The 22,558-nt window shown below is 41.5% G+C and overlaps 1 protein-coding gene across 1 annotated transcript in view; it reads left to right on the forward strand.

The window, feature by feature from the left end:
* CTPS2 (CTP synthase 2) overlaps positions 1–22,558 on the forward strand; it is a 100,924-nt gene that overhangs the window by 67,975 nt on the left and 10,391 nt on the right. The window contains exons 15-17 of the mRNA XM_037157461.2: positions 6,861–6,916; positions 9,813–9,909; positions 17,457–17,601. Of these exons, the coding sequence (XP_037013356.2) occupies positions 6,861–6,916; positions 9,813–9,909; positions 17,457–17,601 (298 nt within the window). The remainder of the gene's footprint in view (positions 1–6,860; positions 6,917–9,812; positions 9,910–17,456; positions 17,602–22,558) is intronic.

Below are 22,558 nucleotides of genomic sequence, written 5' to 3' on the forward strand. Positions count from 1 at the left end.
AAAAAAACAGTCACTATTTCTGTTTTTTAAAAAAAAAAAAAAAAAAGTGAGTGGATGCCATTTGCCCTCTAAGGGCGTCCAGACCAGTGGAGGATGTCACACCAGGGCCCACTGGAAGGAATCAGAACCCCCTGCAGGTCACCATACACAACTGGGGACCAGGTCCTGGGGATTTCCCATTCAGAGTTCTGAGATGATGACTCTCATCTGCAAGGCAGCTGATATGGGGACAGTGTGAATTGACTTGACGCTGGCAGATGTCACCTGGCAGAGGAAGCTGGGGAGAGCTCCTTTGGGTGATGCCACAGGCAGTGTGGCAGAGTTTAGGGTGCAGGAGGCCAGTGGAGCAGGTGGAAATAGAATACTTTAGGAAAAAATTTAATTTGGGGGGGGGTCCTTCTTTCCATTTTCTCATTAGGAGGAGAAGGACTTGACTAAACTCTTGGTTCTGCTTTACTACAAGACCAAAAGGTTTTGTTCTGAGAAAATGGAGGCAAGAGGCCAATTGAGAAGGTACTGAATGAATCCCGGTGTTAAGGAGCTGGGTAAAATTCATGGTATCAGAAATTCAGAGTGGTTCCATCTCAAATTCGAAGGAAATGAGGATAAAAGGAGACAAATTTTCCCAAGCTAGAAAAATTATTTTTGCTTTCCTTGTCTTATCAAAGCACTGATAGAGAAAAACAGCTTCTAGTTCCTGGTGTGATTGCATTCTTGGGAATTTAAGGGGAAAAATCATGCTTTGCAAGAAGCCTCAGCTGGGTTAATGAGGTGATTTACAGAACAGTTTAAAAGAGGTCGCCAGGGATTTTAGGGATGCTGAAAGTCTGTGCCACAGTAATCTGTCATGCTGAGACACAAATTTGAAAGAAGCATAGTGGGGTCTTGTGACAGGAGTGTACCAGCTGGCGGGCCTCCCCGTCCCCCCATGGATGGTCCACACTGCCGGTGGCTCTCTCCCCTGCTTCCTCCTGCCTTTCGCTGGGGAAACCATTTGCTAAGCTGTATTTGTTAATACAGCAGTTCATCGGTCTGAGACATAGCTCTTTTAGTCATAACAACAGATGGCATTTACGTCCCCCTCACCGGACCAACACTGTTCTGAGCACTTTGCCCAGTGGAACTAGTTGGGAGGTTGACAGCCCAGCCCCTGGACCACACTGCCCATCAGAGGCCTTACCTAATACACCTCAGTTTCTGCACCTGTGACATGGACATCAGAATAGCACCTGCCTTGTGACCTTCTTGTGAGGGTTAAACTAGTCATACATGTGAAGCCTTAGAACAGTGCTTGGCACAGAAAAAGCAATATTCTCATGTAGCTGTTAGGGTCATAGTGTGAAGGCTCTATTGTATGGAGTTGTGATTCTCCCAAAGCTCAAGGTCAACTTCGGTCAGTCACCTAGTATTAAGAATGGGGTCCATCTAGGGCAGAGGGAGGGGAAAAGGATTGAGCCCGAGGACAGGAGGAGCCAGACAGCTCCTTTGTCTTGCAGGTTCTCTCCAGTCCCTGAGCTTTGCTCTCCTTGCTCCACATGTGCTAATATGGACTAGAAGATTACAGAAAATCTAAGAAAAGCGATGTTAAAAATGGGATAGAAATACTAAATGATGGGGGGAAGACACAAATAATGAAAAAGAAGGTGACACTGCAATGTAGAGTTAAAGGCAAGGACTAACATTTTTAAAGAAGAAAATTAGCATTTTTATACTGGAAAATTGAGATAAAAGCAGATTATGAAACATAAAATTAGGGAAAGAGGAGGAGTTTGGATATTTTGATGGAGTAAGATATTTTATAAAAATTAAAAGAATGATAAACAAAAATCCCAAAGTAATAAATGAAGAAAGAGAAAAATAGTGGCAGGCCTGGATGCACTTTCTAAGCACCAGTGATTAAGACTTTGTGTAGAAGCCAGCTTCATTTTGCATGACAAAAGGCAATCTTAGGAAGGTTAAGTCACTTGTTAGAAACTCACTGAGCTGATTTCATGGCCTGAATTCTTGAACACCTCATTATACCGAATGGCTGGACCTTAATCAAACAAGGGAATAGCAAAACCTATAGAGCTTGCAGAGTTGAAAGCTTTCTTGTGCCAAAAGCCTGAGACAGGGTTCCTCAGGATTCAAGAGGAGGGTCTTGTGGGAGGAGAAAAGGGGGTAAAGAAAGCAAAGACTCCACCCTTGGCTTCTGAAAGCTGTGATGGAACTATGTACTTGGCTTGAGGTGAGAAAAAAGCACTGAATGAATATTGGACTGAGCAGCTGGGCCAATAGGACCAGGTAGGGAATGCAAATGTGTCAAACATCTAAGCAGAAGAAATGCCATAGCTTAAGCTCAACAGTCAGTGGCAGCTACCATCAGGGTTAGAGAGGCAATACAGAGTAGTGGTGACTAGGACAAATGGACAAGCTCTTGTCCCGTCAAAGGTAAAACTGCTACAGCTGATGGTTAGAACTGTGGATTCACCATTGCCAATATTCAAGAGAATTTGGACGTTGGGAGATCTCCTGATTTTTAAATGTTGGCAACTTATTGAAAAATTTAAAATGTTTATCTGCCAAGACTGTGTAAGCCCAGATATACTGAAAATCTGCACCCCAGGCAGCCTCTTCAGATTGTCATCTGCCACGGACATTTGGATTCCTTCTATCTTTTAGCCTGTATAGCTTTTTGGAGGGAAATTTTTGACTCTGAAAAGGAGGAATAATTCAGATTCAGTTGCCAGAATTACTAACACAGAGGTGGGGGTGGGCAGAACCATTAATGAGTTAAAGACATATTATGTCTGAGACAGAATCTACCCAGTAGCACATTTGAGAAAGAAATGGTGGAGTTTGGCAAACAGTGATTGTTTCTGATAACCCTGTTATGTGCATTATTGGTGCCTTGTTGCCTACATTGGCAGTATTTCATAGGTCCTAAGACCTCTATCACTTCTCTGTCTCTAAAGCTTTGCTGACAGTTGCTTCTTAAGTGAACATTGAGTTTATGTGCAGTTAATATCTGTTGCAGTTTATTTTGGCTCCAAAAAGACTAGGACAGAAAAGGAAGACCCAGTGCCTAGGATTACAGCATGGCAGGTGTACTCAATAAATCCATCTGGAGAACCACTCATAATAAGGACGCGGTGTTTTTACCCCTCAGTCTTTTTACTACACACTGAGATACACTCTCCATTCAACAGTATCTAGCACCTTGCCAGACTGTCATCCTCCTATAGAGCACATTTGGTGACAATGTAGATTGGTGGTTCTTCACCAGGAATACGTGGGGGAGTCACTCCTGGAGCTCTGTAAAAACCTACACGTCTGGCACTGTCCTGAGAGTAACCAAATCAGAATCCCTGGTGCCAGAGTCCTGGAAGGAACATTCTTTGTTTTATTTTGTTTTTGAAGATGTTTTCAAATAAAACTGAACTGATAACATTCTGAGTTGATTCTCAGCATAAGGTATTAAAGGAAACTTTATTTTTTTCCCCCATTGGACAGGGGATGGATTAATTTTGTAAGTTCATTCTTTACAGATTTATAAGTGATCAAGATAGATTTTGAATGTGGAAAATAACATTTCCAAAGGCCTGAAAACATGTTTCATTATATACCATGTAATATATCTATAAATGCTTCATTTGTTCAACAGATAGTTATTGAGTACCTATTATGGGCTAGGCACTTGTCTCAAGAATTGTGGCGATAGGTCCCTATGTTGTTTGTTGTCTTGTAGAGCTTTAGTTCTTCTGTTTGGATTTCACAGTGTAGAGATAACAATAGCAATCTCGGCCCTGGCTGGTGTAGCTCAGTGGATTGAGCACGGGCCTGCGAACCAGACAATCGCGGTTCGATTCCCAGTCAGGGCACATACTGGGGTTGCAGGCAGAACCTGCAGGCCAGTTCCCAGCAGGGGACCCGTGAAAGGCAACCATACATTGATGTTTCTCTCCCTCTCTCCTTCCCCCCTTCCCCTCTAAAGATAAATAAATAAAATCTTAAAAAAAAAAACAATAGCAATCTCATGGTTTACTTACTGTTCTAGCACTTCGCATATTTTCATTTACCGTATTTAATCCTTCCAACAGCCTTATGAACTAAAGACTGTCATAACCCCCATTTTACAGATGAGGAAGCTGAGGCAGAGAGGTAAAGTCCTTTGCCCAAGCCACACATCCATTAGGTGGTGTGGTGAAATTTATTTATTTGTTTGTTTGTTTATTTTAAATGGTTTAACTTTTTTTTAAATAAATTTTCACCTTTTTAAAAAAGATTTTATTTACTCATGTTTAGAGAGAGGGGAAGAGAAGGAGTGAAATAGCAATGTGTGGTTGCCTCTCATATGCCTCCTACTGGGGGACCTGGCCCACAACCCAGGCATGTGCCCTGACTGGGAATCAAACCTATGACCCTTCGGTTTGCAGCCCGTGCTCAATCCACTGAGCTATGGCAGCCAGGGCAGTGTAGTGGAATTTAAAGGCAGGCAGTCTGGCTCCAGAGCCACTGTACCTCCTCCCTCTTCTGTCACCTGAGATATCTTAGCAAACACAGTGCTTGCCTTAAGCCAGACAGCAAGGTGTAGGTCATGATGCAGTTTCAAAGTTCACATGATATCATGCTAGTCCTAATGACTTGAAGTTTAATTTCTCATATCGTAATTTGTAGATTTTTCCCATTTTCCTCACCATTTCTGTTAATATTGGCAGGCTCTGTTATTGAATTTGCTAAGTCATCTGTTGTAATGAAGGAAAAGGAGAAGAGATTTTGGACTAAGGGAGAAAAGGTCAGTCACAGTCAGAGGTCATAAGGGAGTCAGAATGCTCTCAAAATCGGGTCCAAATCTTTCAGCTGCTTTTTCCTATAACTTCATGATGACAGATGTGCTTCCACTTTTTCCAACCGGGCATTACCGTGCTATGTTTATTTTTCCTTTAGTTTTTATGAACTGATAGTTTGAGTACCAAGGCTCTGTCTCAAATGACCCCCCTTTCCGTGGCATGCTTGAATTCTCTCAAAGGAGTTTCCTACCCCCCCATCCCTGTTTGTTTGTTTGTTTGTTTTTTTTCCCTAAAACGCATACCTAAATACTCACTGCCATTAACATCATCAGCAGGGAGCTCAGTCTATATGGACAGAATTGCAAATAGAAGTTCAGTCATGGTAATTGAGCATACTAGTCATATGAGAATACAACCCATTTGCAAGTCAAAATCTCAAACCAGACACCAGGCATTTGGTCTCTCTTAGTAGAAACATCCTGTTCCCCAGCTTTATGACATCTGGGAGAGTGCGCTATCTCCTGCCTGTTGAATTGAGCACTGCTCTCCCAATTCTGCTGGGGTCTGATGATGTGTTCCAGCACTGCTGGCAGGTCCTCTTGTCCCCTGGCTGTGTGCCTGGTGTCTGCATCCTGAGGGCTGTTGCTGAGGGAATTGTCCTTGGCCCCTCCTACTGTCCCTGTGCTATAAGCCACTCAGCATGCAGGGTATCCTGCTTGTCCACTTGCTCCAGTAGGGCCTGTTCCTCAGAGGTGTCTGGTGATGGACTTGACACTGTGGTCACTGGCCATCCCACTGATTGCCATGCCTATTGCCAAAATAAGTCACGCCCAAGATGCTGCAGCGCACGCAGAGAGAGGCATTTTTTTAAAAAATATTTTATTTATTTTTAGACAGAGGGAAAGCATGGGAGGAAAAGAAAGGGAGATAAATATTAATGTGCGGTTGCCTCCTGTGTGCCCCCCACCAGGAACCTGGCCTGCAACCCAGTCGGGTGCTCTAGACCCGTAATCCAACCAGCAAACCCTTTGGTTTGCAGGCTGGCGCTCAACCCACTGAGCCACACCAGCCAGAGCAAGAGAGGCATGTTTAATAAGCCCCGCATGTGACTCTCAGCCACACACTCCTAGTTAAGAACCTTGGTACAAACGTGATCATTTAATCCAGCAGTCCTTTATTCCTGATGCTCAGCTTGTTTCCAGTTGTTTTCTGTGAAGTAACGCAGCAGTGCGCATATTCGTGGTTACATCTTTGTCCTTGTTTCTGGGGTAACTTCTTAGAGGTTGACTTTTAGAGTTCAAAAAGGACAGGCACATAGGTATTTTAAATCCTCACCCAAGGATATGTTTTTGTTGATTTTTTTAGAGAAAGGGACAGAGAAAGTGAGAGAGAAACATTAATTGGTTGTCTCCCATAAGTGTCCCGACTGGGGATCAAACCCACAATCTAGGTATGTGCCCTGACTGGGAATCAAACATGTACCCTTTTGGTGTACGGGTTGATGCTCCAACCAACTGAGCCACCTGGCCAAGGCAAAGTACAGGCATGTTTTTAAGGTGGTGTGTGAAGCAATGTGGCTAGTACCATGTGAAAGCATGTAGTGGAAAAAGCTCAGGGTCAGGTGGGAGGAGACCTGGGCTCAAAGCCGTTCTGTGCTACCAGCATGGCAGGGCTCTGGACAAATTTTTTTTTTGGTTTCGTTTTTCTTCCTTTGATTTTATTTTTTTTCTTTTGTAAAATGAGCCTTGTTATGAATCTGCATAGAAGCAATGGTGTAATTGTTACTCCGTCTTTGAGTACTGCAGGTAGGTGTGTAAAAGGAGGGCACATCTGCTGTAGTCCACGGGGGATTGGCATAACGGCAGGCTTCCCATTATGCCATGTGATGGCTTACTTGAGAATTGCTTCAGGGTTTCAAAGAAGCCATTGCTGTCCCGTTTTATAAGAGAAGAAACTCTAGATTACTATCTGCAGTCTAGTTTATTTTTAGGCCTCTGATAGAAATCAAAGAGACTTTCCCCACACGTATGCCATGGGTGTGGTTCCAAAGCCAATTACTCCAATATTAATTTCACTCTTGAATCGTTACAGGGAAACTGTATGGTGATGTTCCTTTTGTGGAAGAAAGACACAGACATCGGTATGAGGTATGCTTTCACACTGAATTACTGTGGAATACAGAGGTTTAGTTCAATGAACCCCAGTGATTACAAGTGGGCCCCTGGAAAAGAGTAGGGGAGATGGAGTCCCATGGGCTATGTGGGTGTAGAGTAGATACCAGATCAAGCCCAGGGTTCTGTTTTGAGGGAGGACCATTGGGAATTGGTGCTGAGTAGGCTACCAACGATAGAAAATCACTTGCTGAGTACAGGCCATTTTTGGTGTTATTTCCATCAGGAACTGGCCCTACAAGTGGGGCAAAAACTATTGATCTGCTTTGCCTAAGTGGCGGCTAGAAGGTATAAGAACTACCATGTACACAATAGTATGGTCATTCATTCCTTCATACTTATTTTGTATATCATATGCAATGACAAGCCCTGGCTGTTGTAGCTCAGTGGATTGAGCGCGGGCCTGCAAACCAAACAATCATGGTTTGATTCTCAGTCAGGGCACATGCCTGGGTTGCAGGCCAGTTCCCAGTGGGGGACCCATGAGAGGCAACCATACATTGATATTTCTCTCCCTCTCTCCTTCCCTTCCCCTCTGAAGATAAATAAATTTTAAAAAAATCTTTAAAAAATATGCAATGACAGTGAAAGTAGCAAAGACACACATGGTCTTTCTCCTATTGGGGAGCTTACATTCTAATCAGAGAAGACAAAAATAACATAACAAATACAAATAATTATAGATTAAATAATGTATCAGGCAAGCCACGTGTATCTAGACCATATAAAAAATTCTTAGAACTTAAGAATAAATAATGGCAAGGGATCTAGATAGACATCACTCATCATCAGGGAAATGCAAATCAAAACCACAAAGAGATACCACTTCACATGCATTAGGATGGCTACAATCAAAAGATGGATAATAACAAGTGTTGATGAGGATGTAGAGTAATTGGAACTCTCATATGTTGCTGGTGGGAATAGAAAATGGTGGAGCAGCTTTGGAAAAGAGTCTGACAGTTCCTGAAAAGGTTGAACTTACTATTCAACCTAGCAATTCCACTTCTATGAAATTAACCAAGAGAAATGAAAACATACATCCACACAAAACTTGTACACAAATGGTTATAGCAGCATTATTCATAATAGCCAAAAAAAGTGGAAGCAACAAAAATGTCTATCAACAAATGAATGACAAATGAACTGTGGGATATCCATACAATGGAATATTATTTGACAATAAAAAGAGATAAAATGGCCCTGGCTGGTGTAGGTCAGTGGATTGAGCACGGGCCTGTGAACCAAAGGATCGCAGTTTGATTCCCAGTCAGGGCACATGCCTGGGTTGGAGGCCAGTTCCCAGCAGGGGACCCACAAGGGGAAACCATACATTGATATTTCTCTTTTTCTCCCCTTCCCTTCCCCTCTAAAGATAAATAAATAAAATCTTTTAAAAAAAAAGATGAAATGTTGGTACATACTACATCATAGATGAACCTAGAAAACATGCTAAGTGAAAGAAACCAGTCACAAAAGAACACATACTGTGTGATTCCATTAACATGAAGTGCCTAGAATAAGCAAATCTAAAGAGAAAGAATGTAGATAAGTGGTTGCTAGGGCTGATGGGTGATGAGGTGGGGAAGATGATGGTTAAAGAGTACAGGGTATATTTTGGATTGTGGGGATGGTCGAATCCTATGTGAATACACTAAAAACCACTGAGTCGTACAGTTTTAATGGGTGAATTGTAAGACATACGAATTATATCTCAATGAAACTGTTTAATAAAAAAGGTTACAAATTTGAGAATTAACCTAATGTTAAAAAAGAAAATAAGCCCTGGCTGGCATAGCTCAGTGGATTGAGCGCGGGCCTGCGAACCAGACAATCACGGTTAGGTTCCCAGTCAGGGCACACGCCTGGGTTGCAGGCCGGTTCCCTGCAGGCCAGTTCCCAGCAGGGGACGCACGAAAGGCAACCATACATTGATATTTCTCTCCCTCTCTCCTTCCCTTCCCCTCTAAAGATAAATAAATAAAATATTTTAAAAAATTAAAGAGAAGAAAAGAAAAGCATATGTGGTTAAGATGGAGAAGGATGGGGGACCCTGCTTTGGTTTTAGATGAAGTGCTTTTTGTGAAGGAGAGGCTGAAGTTTGGGGAAAAGCTAGTGATGAAATGAATGAAGGAAAGGGCCATTGGCAAGGTCATCGAATTGTAAGCAATATTTTTTAAGGTTTTATTTATTTGTTTTTAGAGAGAGGAAGGGAGGGAGAAAGAGAGGGAGAGAAACATCAATGTGTGGTTGCCTCTCACAAGCCTCCAACTGGGGATCTGGCCCACAACCCTGGCATGGGTCCTGACTGGGAATTGAACTGGCCATCCTTTGGTTCACAGGCTGGTCCTCAATCCACTGAGCCACACTGGCCAGGGCTATAAGTAGTATTTTAGTAGAAAACTTGCTCTAACCTTCATTTTAGAGGTTTTATGTAACTGTATGTAAGGAAAGCATTGGGGTTAGTCACAAGGTAAGTAAGATTGTTTCAATCTTCAAGCAGATTCGTGATTTGGGGAGAGACCGTTAATTTTATACATAACTCAAAGCAAGACGCAAATATGAGAATGGCTATAAATAGCTGATCTCAATGTCCAAAGTCAAAATGTCTATGTCACAGTCCCACTTTATGAATCTCATCTTGGGTGAAAGAAGGTGGCCTTTCAAATTTAAGAGCTGTGATTTGACTAGACTATTTCTCAGATTCATCATGAATTTAAAAATTGGCTTTAGGGGTTGAATATAGACATTAATTACGAGTTAGAGCATCACTGAAATGGAAAACCCACCTGGTTGGGAGAGGGCCTTTGACTAAGGTGATATGTCTGTATTGCTCTGCTGCCCAAAGACATTTAATTTCTTGTTCCTGCAGGTGAACCCTAACCTGATCGATCAGTTTGAGCAGAGTGACTTGAGTTTTGTGGGTCAGGATGTTGATGGGGAGCGGATGGAAATCATTGAACTGGCAAGTAAGTGAGCACTTCATTTTTGAACATTTCTGTGTTGAGCTAACAGAGCTAACATCTTTTTGTTGACTATAGACATATGAAGCTGTAACTTGAGACCCATTTTTGTTTGGTCTCTTTCTTTTCCTCTCTCCTTTGAAATAGCTATGCAACTAATTATAAGTAATGTGTGCTAAATATAAAGTATGTGAGAAAACAGACTGCTGGTAACCCTAATAACTGTGGGCCTATTAGTATGACCCTACTATAATATGATATATTTATTGTTCTACCAGTTCTACCAATGGTATGCTTCCTTACCATTCCTGCCCCCTTCTCTTTTTGCCCGCTTCTAGGTTAGGCACTCTGGGAAGGGTAGCAGCCCACTGTTGAGTAAGCACTCTGCCTTGTCTCTCCTTTCAGGGACAATGGCCCAAAGCCCTGTCAGTATTGGTGACTGGTGTTGACATTTGTTGTGTGTGGGACCTGGCCCCCCAGCTGGTGTCTGCCTTTCCCTATTGTTCATGCTACATGCTCAAGTGTGGGCCAGTCACTGCACTCAGAGTTCTTAGTGAGACCAAACACAGCACAAAGACATTGGACTTCAGTTGAGGCAGATCACTGACGAAGTTATTCATGGCTGGGCTGGGGCACCCTTCGGGAACATAGGCACAAACTATACATGTGTTATTGACAAGACAGAGGACAGTGTTCTCACTCAATGCTTCAAAGACAGGGTAAGCCCATCCTTATAGCCGGTCCCAGCTATCTTGACATTTTAGCCCAGGGGTTGGCAGACTTTGACGGGTAGCCCAGATTCAGCCTGCTGACTATTTTGGTACTGGTCATGATCTAGGAATGGCTTTTACATTTTAAAATGGCTTAAAAAGTACATTATAAGATTGTAAAATGTAAAAATGCTATGACATTTTAGTATCCATAAGTACTTTTATTGGAGCACAATTTATGTACTGTGTGTGGTTCCTTTTACTCTGCTACAATGGCAGTGGTGAATAGTTGGGAAAGAGACTTTCTGGTCCCCAGAGCCTAACATTATTTACTATTTGGCTCTTTACAGAAATGTTTGCCCAACCCCTGTTCTAGACCCACACATGTACACTTCATTTAACTAACTTGAATTTAACCTTTTCAGGTGCCTGTTTCACCTGTTCGTCTATGTGATTATTTTCCTAGGATTTCAAACTGAACTTATTTGGAACTGAATTTACCTGCTCTCTGAACTAGTTCTTCTGCTTGACCATTTCTCTTAAGGTTCCATCAATCTCCTTGTCCAGGGTTTCTCATCCTCCCCACCTCTGACATTTGGCGCAGGGTAATTCTTTACGGTGGGCGCCACCCTGAGCACTGCAGGAAATTTGTCAGCATCCCTGGTCTCTACCCACTGGGTGCCTGTAGCACTGCCTGCCCTGCCCTGCCCTCCAAGCACAACACTCAAGAACATCTCCAGACATTGCCAAATGCCCCTGAGGCACACATGCACCCCTGGATGAAAACCACTGTTCTAGGCCATTGTGCTTGAAATTGCACTTATTTAGCTCTTTTTCCCCTTTGTACTCCCAACTTGTAATCAGTTGTCAAGTCCCATCGATTCCGTCTCTGGAAAGATCACATTGGGATTGCGTTCCCATTCCTGTCACCCTAGTCCTAGGGTGTGGTGACTCCTAATGAGGACAGGGCTCTGACGATGCGACACTAAGTTGTTGGATCAACCACTCTCATTTATTGAATGCTTAGTATGTATAGGATACTCTATAAATAGGAGCATCATTTTCTAGAATGTACCTTTTCAACCTATATCCTTTAGGCTTCAGATAACCTGGACTGCTTATTCCTCTTCTAACTTTTCTTCTTTCTCCATCTTAGCCCATGTCACTGTCCTCTGCTTCAAATTCCTTTTCCTTTTCGGTGTCTAATCTGTTCAGGTACTGATTCAGGAGTCCCAAGCAGGGAGGAGAATTGAAGTTGGCAAAGGCTTTTTTGAACATAGTAGCATGTTACCTGGACCCTGAAAGAAGGAAAGGAATGTGCATTGAGTGTGTCTCACTGGATGCTTCTCACTAGACCCCCTGCAAGGGATTTCTGCATGCCTTAGTAACTTAGAAGGCAGGGGATGTTATTCCCAAGAAGGAGGCTTAGTGTGCAGAGAGGTGAAATAAACTGCTTGGGGCTATCCAGCTAGTGCCTGGACTGGCTGGAGCCAAAACAGGCCATTGCCTCCTTCTGCCACCACCCCTGTGGGATTTTACTGTTCCTTTATTTTCATCGGACTTTCCACTTAAGATGATCAATCCATGTTAAACTTTTGAATTAGAATGAGAATGTATTTCTTATAGCTTTCCTGATGGAAATGTCCATCATTTAGAATTGTATCCTGTGGATCACTGGCAAGTTAGTGAGAGGGTGGAGACTTTCTTAATGAGATTACTATTTGTTTACTTGGTTCAAGTACCTCGTCTCTGTTAATTCTGTTTCTCATTACTGTCTGCAAATGTTAGAAGCCTCTTTCTTTATAAGGTTTTAGATTCCCATGGACACTTTCAAATTTTATGTGGGTTGCAAAGAAAACGAGAGCCAGCTGCTATAAAACCTTGCAATTTTTAAAAGCTGACCACTGGGAATTCATCTTATTAAGGAAAATTCTGGATAAAACAACCACGATACATTTACACAATGGAATATTACTTGCCTGTAAAAAAAAAAAGAATGATGTCATATCCTTTGCAAGAGCGTGGATGGACCTGGAGAACATTATGCTAAGTGAAATAAGCCAGTGAGAGACAAATACTGTATGATTTCACTCATATGTGGAACCTAATGGACAAACTGAACTAGCAAGCAAAATAGAAACAGACTCATAGGTACAGAGCAGGCTGACAGCTCTGGGGAGGGTTGGAGGGATGGAAAGGTCAAGCAAAAAGGACAAGGGACTCATGGACGTGAACAACAGTGTGGGAATTGTGGGGGGGAGGGGAGATAAGGGCGATAAATGGTAAGGGAAAATACATTTAAAAAACTATTATATGTAATATAATAATAATATAGTATAATATTTTATATAATAAAGAAATGCCTCAGTTCCCAATCCAGACCTACTGAATCCACATGTTTGTGAAATTGTCAGGCTGTGTATTTATAAGCATATTAAAGGTCGAGGAGCCGTAACACTTGTTTCTCACACACATACACACACATACACAAAGAAAAATTCCCCAGAAGATTTGAATCTTAGCTACCACTTAGAAGCATATCCACTAATGCCTATATCACTACAGCAATTCTAAAAAGAAGAATAAAGCTTGAGATTAGTACAATGTCAGAATTTGGTCAAAGCAATTAAGAGTATTATGTAAAAGACTTTATCTGACTGATAGAACGTCATCAAAATAAAAATTTTATAGTCTCTTTCCTCATATTAACATAGGGGTTTGTTTGGTTTTTTTTTGATAAAGTGATTCAAAGCAACGATGCATTCATTTAAACATTTTTGTCCCTGACAATGACATGATCCATTGCTCAGCTTCTGTCTGTAGTAATACAAAAGCACAATAATGATTTGCTTCTTTCACAGACATCACTAGCTGCTGTGCTGTAAGACTCATTGCATCTTAAATTTAAAGCTACATTGCTTAGTTCCTTTTCTAAGTGTGGATGGTTTCTCTTCTACTTTTCTTCAGAAGACACATTCCTGAAAGAAAGTGACATTCCTCTCAACAAGCTTTCATTCCTGAGTGTTCCTCTAATTAAAGGAGGTTTCTTCCTAGATGTGAGATAGAGCATTTCTATACTGGGTTTTTCTGGACTCAGAACTGTCCAGTAGAACTTGCAATGATAGAATGTTTTGCCTTGTTCAATATGGTAGCCACTAACCATAGGAGGCTATTGAGTATTGGAACATACTCTACTAGTTTGAATGAATTTAACTAGCCCGCATGCACCACGGGCTACCATTTTCTAGAGTTAAGCTTTAAATAACCTTAGAAGAGTGGACATTTCCAATTAATCGTCATGTACTCACCACTGTACAAGTAGCTTAGGGTCTCTAGGGGTAAGTGATGGGGATTTGTGATTTCAAATTCCATACTAGATTTTTAGATAATTTGATAAAGCATCTCTCTGAAAGCTTTAAAGTTGCATTTACTTCGCTCTATAAAACTTGTCTTATCATCTTCAATTTGAGATATATATATATATATATATATATGACTTTTAAAGAAGGAAATAAAGCACACTTACCATACTCTGTACTATATAGTAATTATGGGATTAAAGAGTTGCCCAGTCTTTAATTAGAAGTTTTCTTTTAATATGGGAAAAATGTAGTTTTTGAGAGTTCCAATTGGGAAGAGGGATTTTTAATTCTACAAAATTTCTACCCAGATTTGGAAATGTGGCCCACTTAATTCTTATCATTACAAAACAGCGTATTCCTCTTAAAAGTAGTGAGGGACTTCCAGCCAAGATAGAGACGTAGGTAGACACATTGTTTCTCCTTGCACAACCAAAAGAAGACAACAACAAATTTAAAAACAAAAAAACCCCACAGAACTGACAGAAAATTGAACTGTATGGAAGTCTGACAACCAAGGCGTTAAAGAAGAAACACTCACCCAGACCAGTAGGAGGGGCTGAGACGGGCAGCCGGATGGAGAGGACTCACAGTAAGGCAGCGGTGATGGAGCAGGCGGTTTCACGTCCACATGCAGATAAACCAAAAGGAACAACTGGGGAGTGAGACAAACCACGCATCCCAGGGTTCTAGTGTGGGAAATAAAGCCTCAAACCTCTGACTGAAAGAACCTGTGGGGGTTGAGACGGCAGCGGGAGAAACTCCCAGTCTCACAGGAGAGTTGGTTGGAGAGACACACAGGGTCCTAGAACGTGCACAAGCCCACCCACCTGGGAATCAGCACCAGAAGGGCCCATTTTGCTTGTGGGTAGCAGGGATAGTGACTGAAATCTAGCAGCGAGTGGAGCAAGCGCCATTATTCTCTCTTGACCCCTTCCCCACGTACAGCGTCACAACGCAGTGACGTGTTGCCCCGCCCTGGTGAACACCTAAGGCTCCGCCCCTTTTGTAACAGGTGCGCTGAGAGGGAAAAAATGGCCCAAATGAAAGAACAGATCAAAGCACCAGAAAAAATACAACTAGGCGACAAAGAGATAGCCAACCTCTCAGATGCACAGTTCAAAACACAGGTAAGCAGGACGCTCACAAAGCTGATTGAGCTCAGTTGCAAAATGAAGGAACAAATGAAGGCTACCCAAAGTGAAATAAAACAAAATATACAGGGAACCAACAGTGATGGGAAGGAAACCAGGACTGAAATCAACAGTTTGGAGCAGAAGGAAGAGAGAAACATTCAACCAGAACAGAATGAAGAAACAAAAATTCACAAAAAAAAAAAACAAGGAGAGACTTAGGAACCTCCAGGACATCTTTAAACATTCCAACATCCAAATTATAGGGATGTCTGAAGGAGAAGAGGAGGAGGAGGAAGAAACTGAAAACTTATTTGAAAAAATAATGAAGGAGAATTTTCCCAATCTATCAAAGGAAATAAAGTTTCAAGAAGTCTAGGAAGCTGCCCTGGCTGGTGTGGCTCGGTGGATTGAGCGCCGGCCTGTGAACAAAGGGATCGCAGTTCGGTTCCCATTCAGGGCACATGCCTGGGTTGCAGGCCGGTTCCCAGCAGGGGATGTACGGGAGGTGGCCATACATTGATGTTTCTCCCCCTCTCTCCTTCCCTTCCCCTCTAAAGATAAATAAATAAAATCTTTAAAAAAAAGAAGTCTTAGGAAGCTCACAGAGTCCCAAAGAGGTTGGACCCAAGGAGGAACACACCAAGGCACATCATAATTACATTACACAAGATTAAAGATAAAGAGATAATGTTAAAAGTAGCAAGAGAAAAGGAGACAGTCACCTACAAAGGAGTTCCCATAAGACTGTCAGCTGATTTCTCAAAAGAGACCTTACAGGCAAGAAGGGGCTGGAAAGCCCACTATTCCAACTCATGAAAGGCAAGGGCCCACATCCAAGATGACTCTATCCAGCAAAGCTGTCATTTAGAGTGGAAGGACAGATAAAGTGCTTCCCAGATAAGGTCAAGTTAAAGGAATTCATCATTACCCAGCTCTTATTATATGAAATATTAAAGGGACTTACCTAAGAAAAAGAAGATAAAAATATAAGCAGTGAAATGACAGCAAATGCAGAGTTATTAACAACCAAACCTTAAAAAAACCAAAACAAAAGCAAACTAAACAAACAACTAGAACAGGAACAGAACCACAGAAATGGAGATCACATGGAGGGTTATCAGTGGAGGAGTGGGAGGGGGAGAGAGGGGGAAAAGTTACAGAGAATAAGTAGCATAAATGGTAGGTAGAAAATACACAGGGGGAGGTTAAGAATAGTATAGGAAATGTAGAAGCCAAAGAACTTACATGTATTACCCATGGGCATGAACTGAAGTGGGGGGAAATGCAGGTGGGAGAGGGTGTGCAGGGCAGAGGGGAATAAAGGGGGGAAATGGTACAACTGTAATAGCATAATCAATAAAATATATTTTTTAAAAAGTAGTGGGGCTCTGGCTGGTGTAGCTCAGTGGATTGAGCATGGGTCTGGGAACCAAAGGATCACGGTTTGATTCCCAGTCAGGGCACATGCCTGGGTTGCAGGCCAGTTCCCAGCAGGGGACTCACGAGAAGTAACCATACACTGATGTTTCTCTCCCTCTCTCCTTCCCTTCCCCTCTAAAGATAAATAAATAAAATCTTTTTTAAAAGTAGTGGGGAAAAGCTAGTTTTTTACTCTTATTACATCTAGGAGAACTTGAATTGCTCATATAGGGGATTCTCACAACTCTCAATATGAAAATAGCTTAATTCCCCCCCCCCCCAGTAATATATGCTCCTTGTAAAGCTTCACACAATACAGAAAAGTACAAGGAAGAAAAGGTTTTTAAAAATTTTGGACTCTTGCCACCTTGAGCCATAACCACTGTGAACATGTTGAAAGGCCATCATTTTATCACTCATAGACTGTTCATCACAAGGGATAAGTTACTGGCGTAGGCTGAGCTACAAGTTCAATTTCATGGTGCTGCCTATGATTAATACCCAACTTAAAGCTGCGACTACAAAAGCAGTTGTACTTGCTGCATTCCCAAGGGACCCTTACCTTGGGAAAGGAGACCTTGTAGAAAATGGTCTGAAGCCATCTAAAAGAAAGAATGACCTGTAGTTAGTAAAGTGTGATAAAGGCAGATATTGGGAAAGCAGAATTCATCTTCCCATTGAAAATTTGGTGCTTAATGTTGCTCATTTTAACACCACCTTCCAGAAATAAAATGTTGAATTTCTTACGAAGTGGATGCGTTTCGCAATTTGAAATTCTCCTGTGAAGACGGACTATGAAAGTAACTGGCTATGATGATAACAAGTTAAATAACCCATCTCACTATTGAATGAGTTTCTGATTCAAAGATAAGACCTTCCAAGTATTTCTCGGGTTTGCTTCAATCATATTATGGTTGTTCTCATTTCAGATCACCCCTATTTTGTTGGTGTCCAATTCCATCCTGAGTTTTCTTCTAGGCCGATGAAGCCTTCCCCTCCATACCTGGGACTCTTACTTGCAGCAACTGGGAACCTGAATGCCTTCCTTCAACAGGGATGCAAACTGTCCTCCAGGTAAACAGCTTCCTGCTCTTAACAATGACCTGGGGTTTCTAATAAAATTTAATATCATCGTAGGCTTTCTTTTTTTTTTAAATATTTTCTTTATTTTTCGAGAGAGGGGAAGGGAAGGAGAAAGAGTGGGAGAGAAATATCAATGTGTGGTTGCCGCTCATGCGTCCCCTGCCGGGAACTGGCCTGCAACCCAGGCACGTGCCCTGACTGGGAATCGAACCGCGATACTCTGGTTCGCAGGCCCGCGCTCAATCCACTGAGCTACGCCAGCCAGGGCCGTAGGCTTTCTTTTTAAAGCAAAAAATCATTTTTCCTCCTTAACAATGGTGACTTTTTCTCTTAATAAAAATGATTTAATCATATCTACAACAGTAACCTGCTGGTTTTCCAAATCATACTAATGATGAGCATTATTTTAGAATTTATTTGTTAGTATGATAAGTGAAAAATAGGATTTTCTTTTGTGGATTCTTTGATTAATAAATATATCTGAGTATTTTATTGGCTCTTTGTTATATGAATTGCCTGTTCATATACTTTGCTCTACCTTTTCTTCTGCTATTATATACTTTTTCATAATGATTGCTAAGCTCTTTATATGTAAAGGACATTAATCTTTTGTTAGGTTGCAAATGTTTTTTCAAAGTGATTTTGTTTTCTTCTAAGTTATCAATGGTAGTTTTTATTTTCTTTAAGGAGTCTTAAATAAGGACTTCATGTAGTTCTTATTTATGTATCTGTTCTCTATTTATATAGGCAAATCTTTTACTTTTATGAATTCTGCCTTTAATATCATGTGTAAAGTCTTTTCTTATCAAAAGATTATATAAATAAGAACCCACTTTTTCCACTAGCACTTTTGTGGTTTCAAATTTTAAATAGTAGTTTAAATCTGTAATCTATGTTAACTTTATGTTCGGTGTAGTGTGTGCTGTAGAAATCTGGCTCCCCTCCCCACCACTTCTGCCTCAATCATTAGTAAGTTGAGTAATTTAGATGAGTTGCACGGGGTTTTTTGTGTTGTTTCATTAACGATTTCCCGTCTTATTTCCAAACCCTTACAACCCTTTTCATTATTGGCATTATTGTAAATCAAGCCCTTATATACCCTACTCTCATCATTATTTAACATTTTTAAAGTCGTATTTTGCTGCTCTTCCAGATAAATTGTACAATGAATCTATAAATCAGGTTTGATTTAAAAAATCCCTTATGGATTTTCATTAAAATCTCTTTACATTTAAATATGAATTTGGGCAGAATTACTATTTTACTTTTTCTCATCCAAGAATATTACACGTAAAAGTGGAAGGAACCAACCAGAATCATAGACTATACCTAAGTTAGTGCACCATACCTAGGGTTAGTATCATAACAACTGAATTATGTGTTATTTAGAAAATTGCCATTGCTGACCCTCATCCTATCACACAACCCTCATGATACTGCATTTGAGGACTGGGATCGGTGCTTGGAGTGTATGTGTGTGCCCATGTTACACAAGCCCGCTTATTTTCGACATCACCTGCTAAGAGAAGCTAACGTTTCCCCAGCATTTTGTTCAATTATGTGTTCATATGGGAACAGCTTTATATACTTTGCATGTCAGGTGTCTTTACTGAATTAATGATCACTGCCTGCGCTCTTGAACCGGTGCACTCGTTTTCCTGCTGTGCCCCATGGAGCTGGAGTCTGGCCTGCTGTGAGGAGCAGGCTGCTTCCTGTGTTCCGAGGCTACACGGCTTCTGCAGCAGATTGGAGATGCCAGCGTGTTCCCATGTTGAATGTGTGCTGTGACCCTTCTCAGCCACTTTACTCTCTGCACTATTTCAGTGATCACACGTGAAAGGAGGGTAACAGTGGAGCAAGTTAGATGGCTGGGAGAAATAACTTACATGTAATAATTCGTGCTTAATTATTTGATTGTTTGCCAGCATCAACTAATAAACGAATGGTATCTGGGTTTGTGGCCTGCCACCCGTGTGCTGGCCTGCTTGCTGATTCTCGCATGGGGCTGGCGTGGTCTCTTTGTAAAGCTCACTGGTAGTCTCTGAGAAAAGTGACTGCTTGCTAGTGACTCCTGAGCAAAACGCAGTATGTCTCAGAGAGAAGGAAAAACTTTTAACGAAACTTCCATGCTGATATTAGAATTACAACTGACTAACACACTTCCATGGCTGTCAGAGAATGCCTGTGTATTAGGCACACACCGCTGCATTCCTTAAGAGCAGCCAGCATCTTATTTATCTCTGTCTCCCCGACTCCCTAGGTCACAGGGTTTTTTTAAAATCACCCATTCAATTAATAAATGTGGATAGCAGGGAGGATGGATACAGTCTAGTCTAATCTTTTTTATTATTTTTAAAAATATTTTATTTATTTATCTTTAGAGGGGAAGGGAAGGAGAGAGGGAGAGAAACATCAATGTGTGGTTGCCTCTCTTGTGTCCCTTGTTGGGAACTGGCCTGCAACCTAGGCATGTGCCCTGACTGGGAATTGAACCAGGGTAGTTTGGTTCGCAGGCCCGCGATCAATCCACTGAGCTACAGCAGCCAGGGCAGTCTAGTCTAATCCTGACATACCTTTCCAGGGGTTTTTTCAGCTAAGATTGGTGACCATGAATTAATCCAGTGACAGACACCAGGATTGCAGAGGAACCTTGCACTTCAACTCCTCTGTGCCCAACTTCACGGCATTAGTGACCACTGAACAGCAAATGATAGCTTTGATGGCCAGGCTGTAATGGGAGCTGAGCTGGGACTGTATTTCTGTCAAAGAAGATTACTGTCAGTTATCAATCCTAAACAAATGTGACAAGGAATATGAACTCTAGAATAATGACTTCCTTTCCCAGAAAGTGGCTGATGATATTTAACTGCATGGCACTTGAGCAGCCAACATCTTTAAAGCCCAGAATGTAACAATCCTTGCTTTTGAGCAAATCCACCTGAGCTATATAACCTCTGCATTCTGCCTTGTGGAGAACATTTATGTTTTAGTACCTGGGAAGTTGCACTACAGATACAGTTTTGGGATCTAGACTTAGTGAGCTAAATTTTCAGCTACTCCCATACGTGTAGAATGCCAGCAATGATTAAAACTATTCCACCCAGTTTTAGACTTTAGCAGTCTGTTTAAGATGCATAATAGTTTCAGGATAGTTTTTAGGCTAACAAGCTAATCAAAAGTTATATGCAAAATCAAACTAAGAGTCTGGGTTTTGGAGGTCACTCAAGACTACCCATTCACTGGAAGGAATCAGAATATAGTTGTACTCACAGCTAAAATTTGTTACAGTGATGGAGTGAGCATACACAGCTGGATCAGTAAAGGAAAAAGGTGTAAGTGGAGTCTGGAGAAATCTGTTTGCTGGTTTCCTATGTTCTCCTGTCTCCTGCGACATATCACACAGAGCTCACTGTCCCTCTAGCAGTGAAAACACAGCAACCTATGTGTGATGTACCTGCCCAGAGAAGCCCATTTGAGACTCCAAGTTCAGAGTTTTTACTGGGAGCTTTCTCTTCCTAGCAACCACTCAAATTCCAGACTCCCCCCAAAGAAAGCAAATGTTTACCACAAATCACATTGTTTGTATAGACAGCTGAGGCCCAGAGAAATTACCTTATCAGTTTGTAATGGAGAAAACATTCTGAAAGTGAAGTTCCCCAGTTCCCCTGCAAGCAGAACCTTCTAGAGATAGCAGCCTCAGGCCTGCTATGTTAACTCTCTTTTTAAAAATTATGTATTTATCTTTAGAGGGGAAGGGAAGGAGAGAGGGAGAGAAATATCAATGTATGGTTGCCTCTAGTGAGTCCCCTGTTGGGACCTGGCCTGCAACCCAGGCATGTGCCCTGACTGGGAATCGAACCTCGATCATGTGGTTTGCAGGCCCGAGCTCAATCCACTGAGCTATGCCAGTCAGGGCAATTATATGTTAACTTTTTTGCACGAATCTAAGAAACTATTTCTAGGCTAACTAAACCCAGTGGGAAATTATCATCCATTAAAGAAATCATTGTGATTCTTTGCTAATTTTTCTCCCCTGGTGTCTAAACATAATTCGCCTCATATATAAAATGTAAACACAAATTTGCATGGCCCTGCTAGCCTCTGAATGTAATGGAATGAGACAATTTCATGTAATTGTAAGAAAAACAATTTAGGAGACATACTAAATATGCAAGGTGTGACAAAAGGAGGTTTACAGTTGTGAGTATGCAAAGCAGAGTTTATTTTTGTATTATTATTTATTAATTATTATATAATTGTCCATACAAACAACTGTAAACCTACTTTTGCCCCACCGTGTAATAAAAGGTGCTTGTAATCGTGAGTTGTTTGGTGTCTAGAAACAAGCACATGATCCCTGTCCAGAATTTCAGGGATCAGAGTGGTTGGAAACCAAGGAGGGATCAGAGGCTGAAGTTCAGAGGTTGTTTTTCAGCACATGTATGTCTGGGACTGCCCTGCAAGGTTCTTAGGCACAATTGCCACACACCAAGTTTAGAAACAACTTCCAGTTTTTGTCATGCTGGCATTTATCATGCCCCTTTGTCAGGCCACAGGGAAACTCACTTGCTTAGATGGCACTTGTGCTATGTCGGATAGCAAGAACTTACATGGGGTTCAGTCAGTAGTTCATAGAAATGCAGCTCTTTGGGGCAACGTGTTGAAAGTATAAAATTGACATCTTAAGACATCTGAGTAGCATTTCATCCTATATTTCAGGATCTTGAATTCTATGTCTCCACCTACCGTATACTCTCTCTTGTGCAGAGAAATCGTCTTTTTGTGCTGAATCAGGAGGCAGGCTGGTGCAGAAACAATGGAAGGGAAGTTACTTATATTTGCTTGATCATTTCAGACCCAACTGAGAAGTTGAAAGTACTTTATAACCAGAGGGTCCTTAGAGGAAGTACATAACCAGAGCCAGTTCCACTTCCTGATCTCTTGTGTG

Source organism: Artibeus jamaicensis, unplaced genomic scaffold, assembly GCF_021234435.1.
Source record: "Artibeus jamaicensis isolate MK-2021 breed Jamaican fruit bat unplaced genomic scaffold, CSHL_Jam_final scaffold_1283, whole genome shotgun sequence".
In the NCBI taxonomy this organism is placed as follows: Eukaryota; Metazoa; Chordata; class Mammalia; order Chiroptera; family Phyllostomidae; genus Artibeus; species Artibeus jamaicensis.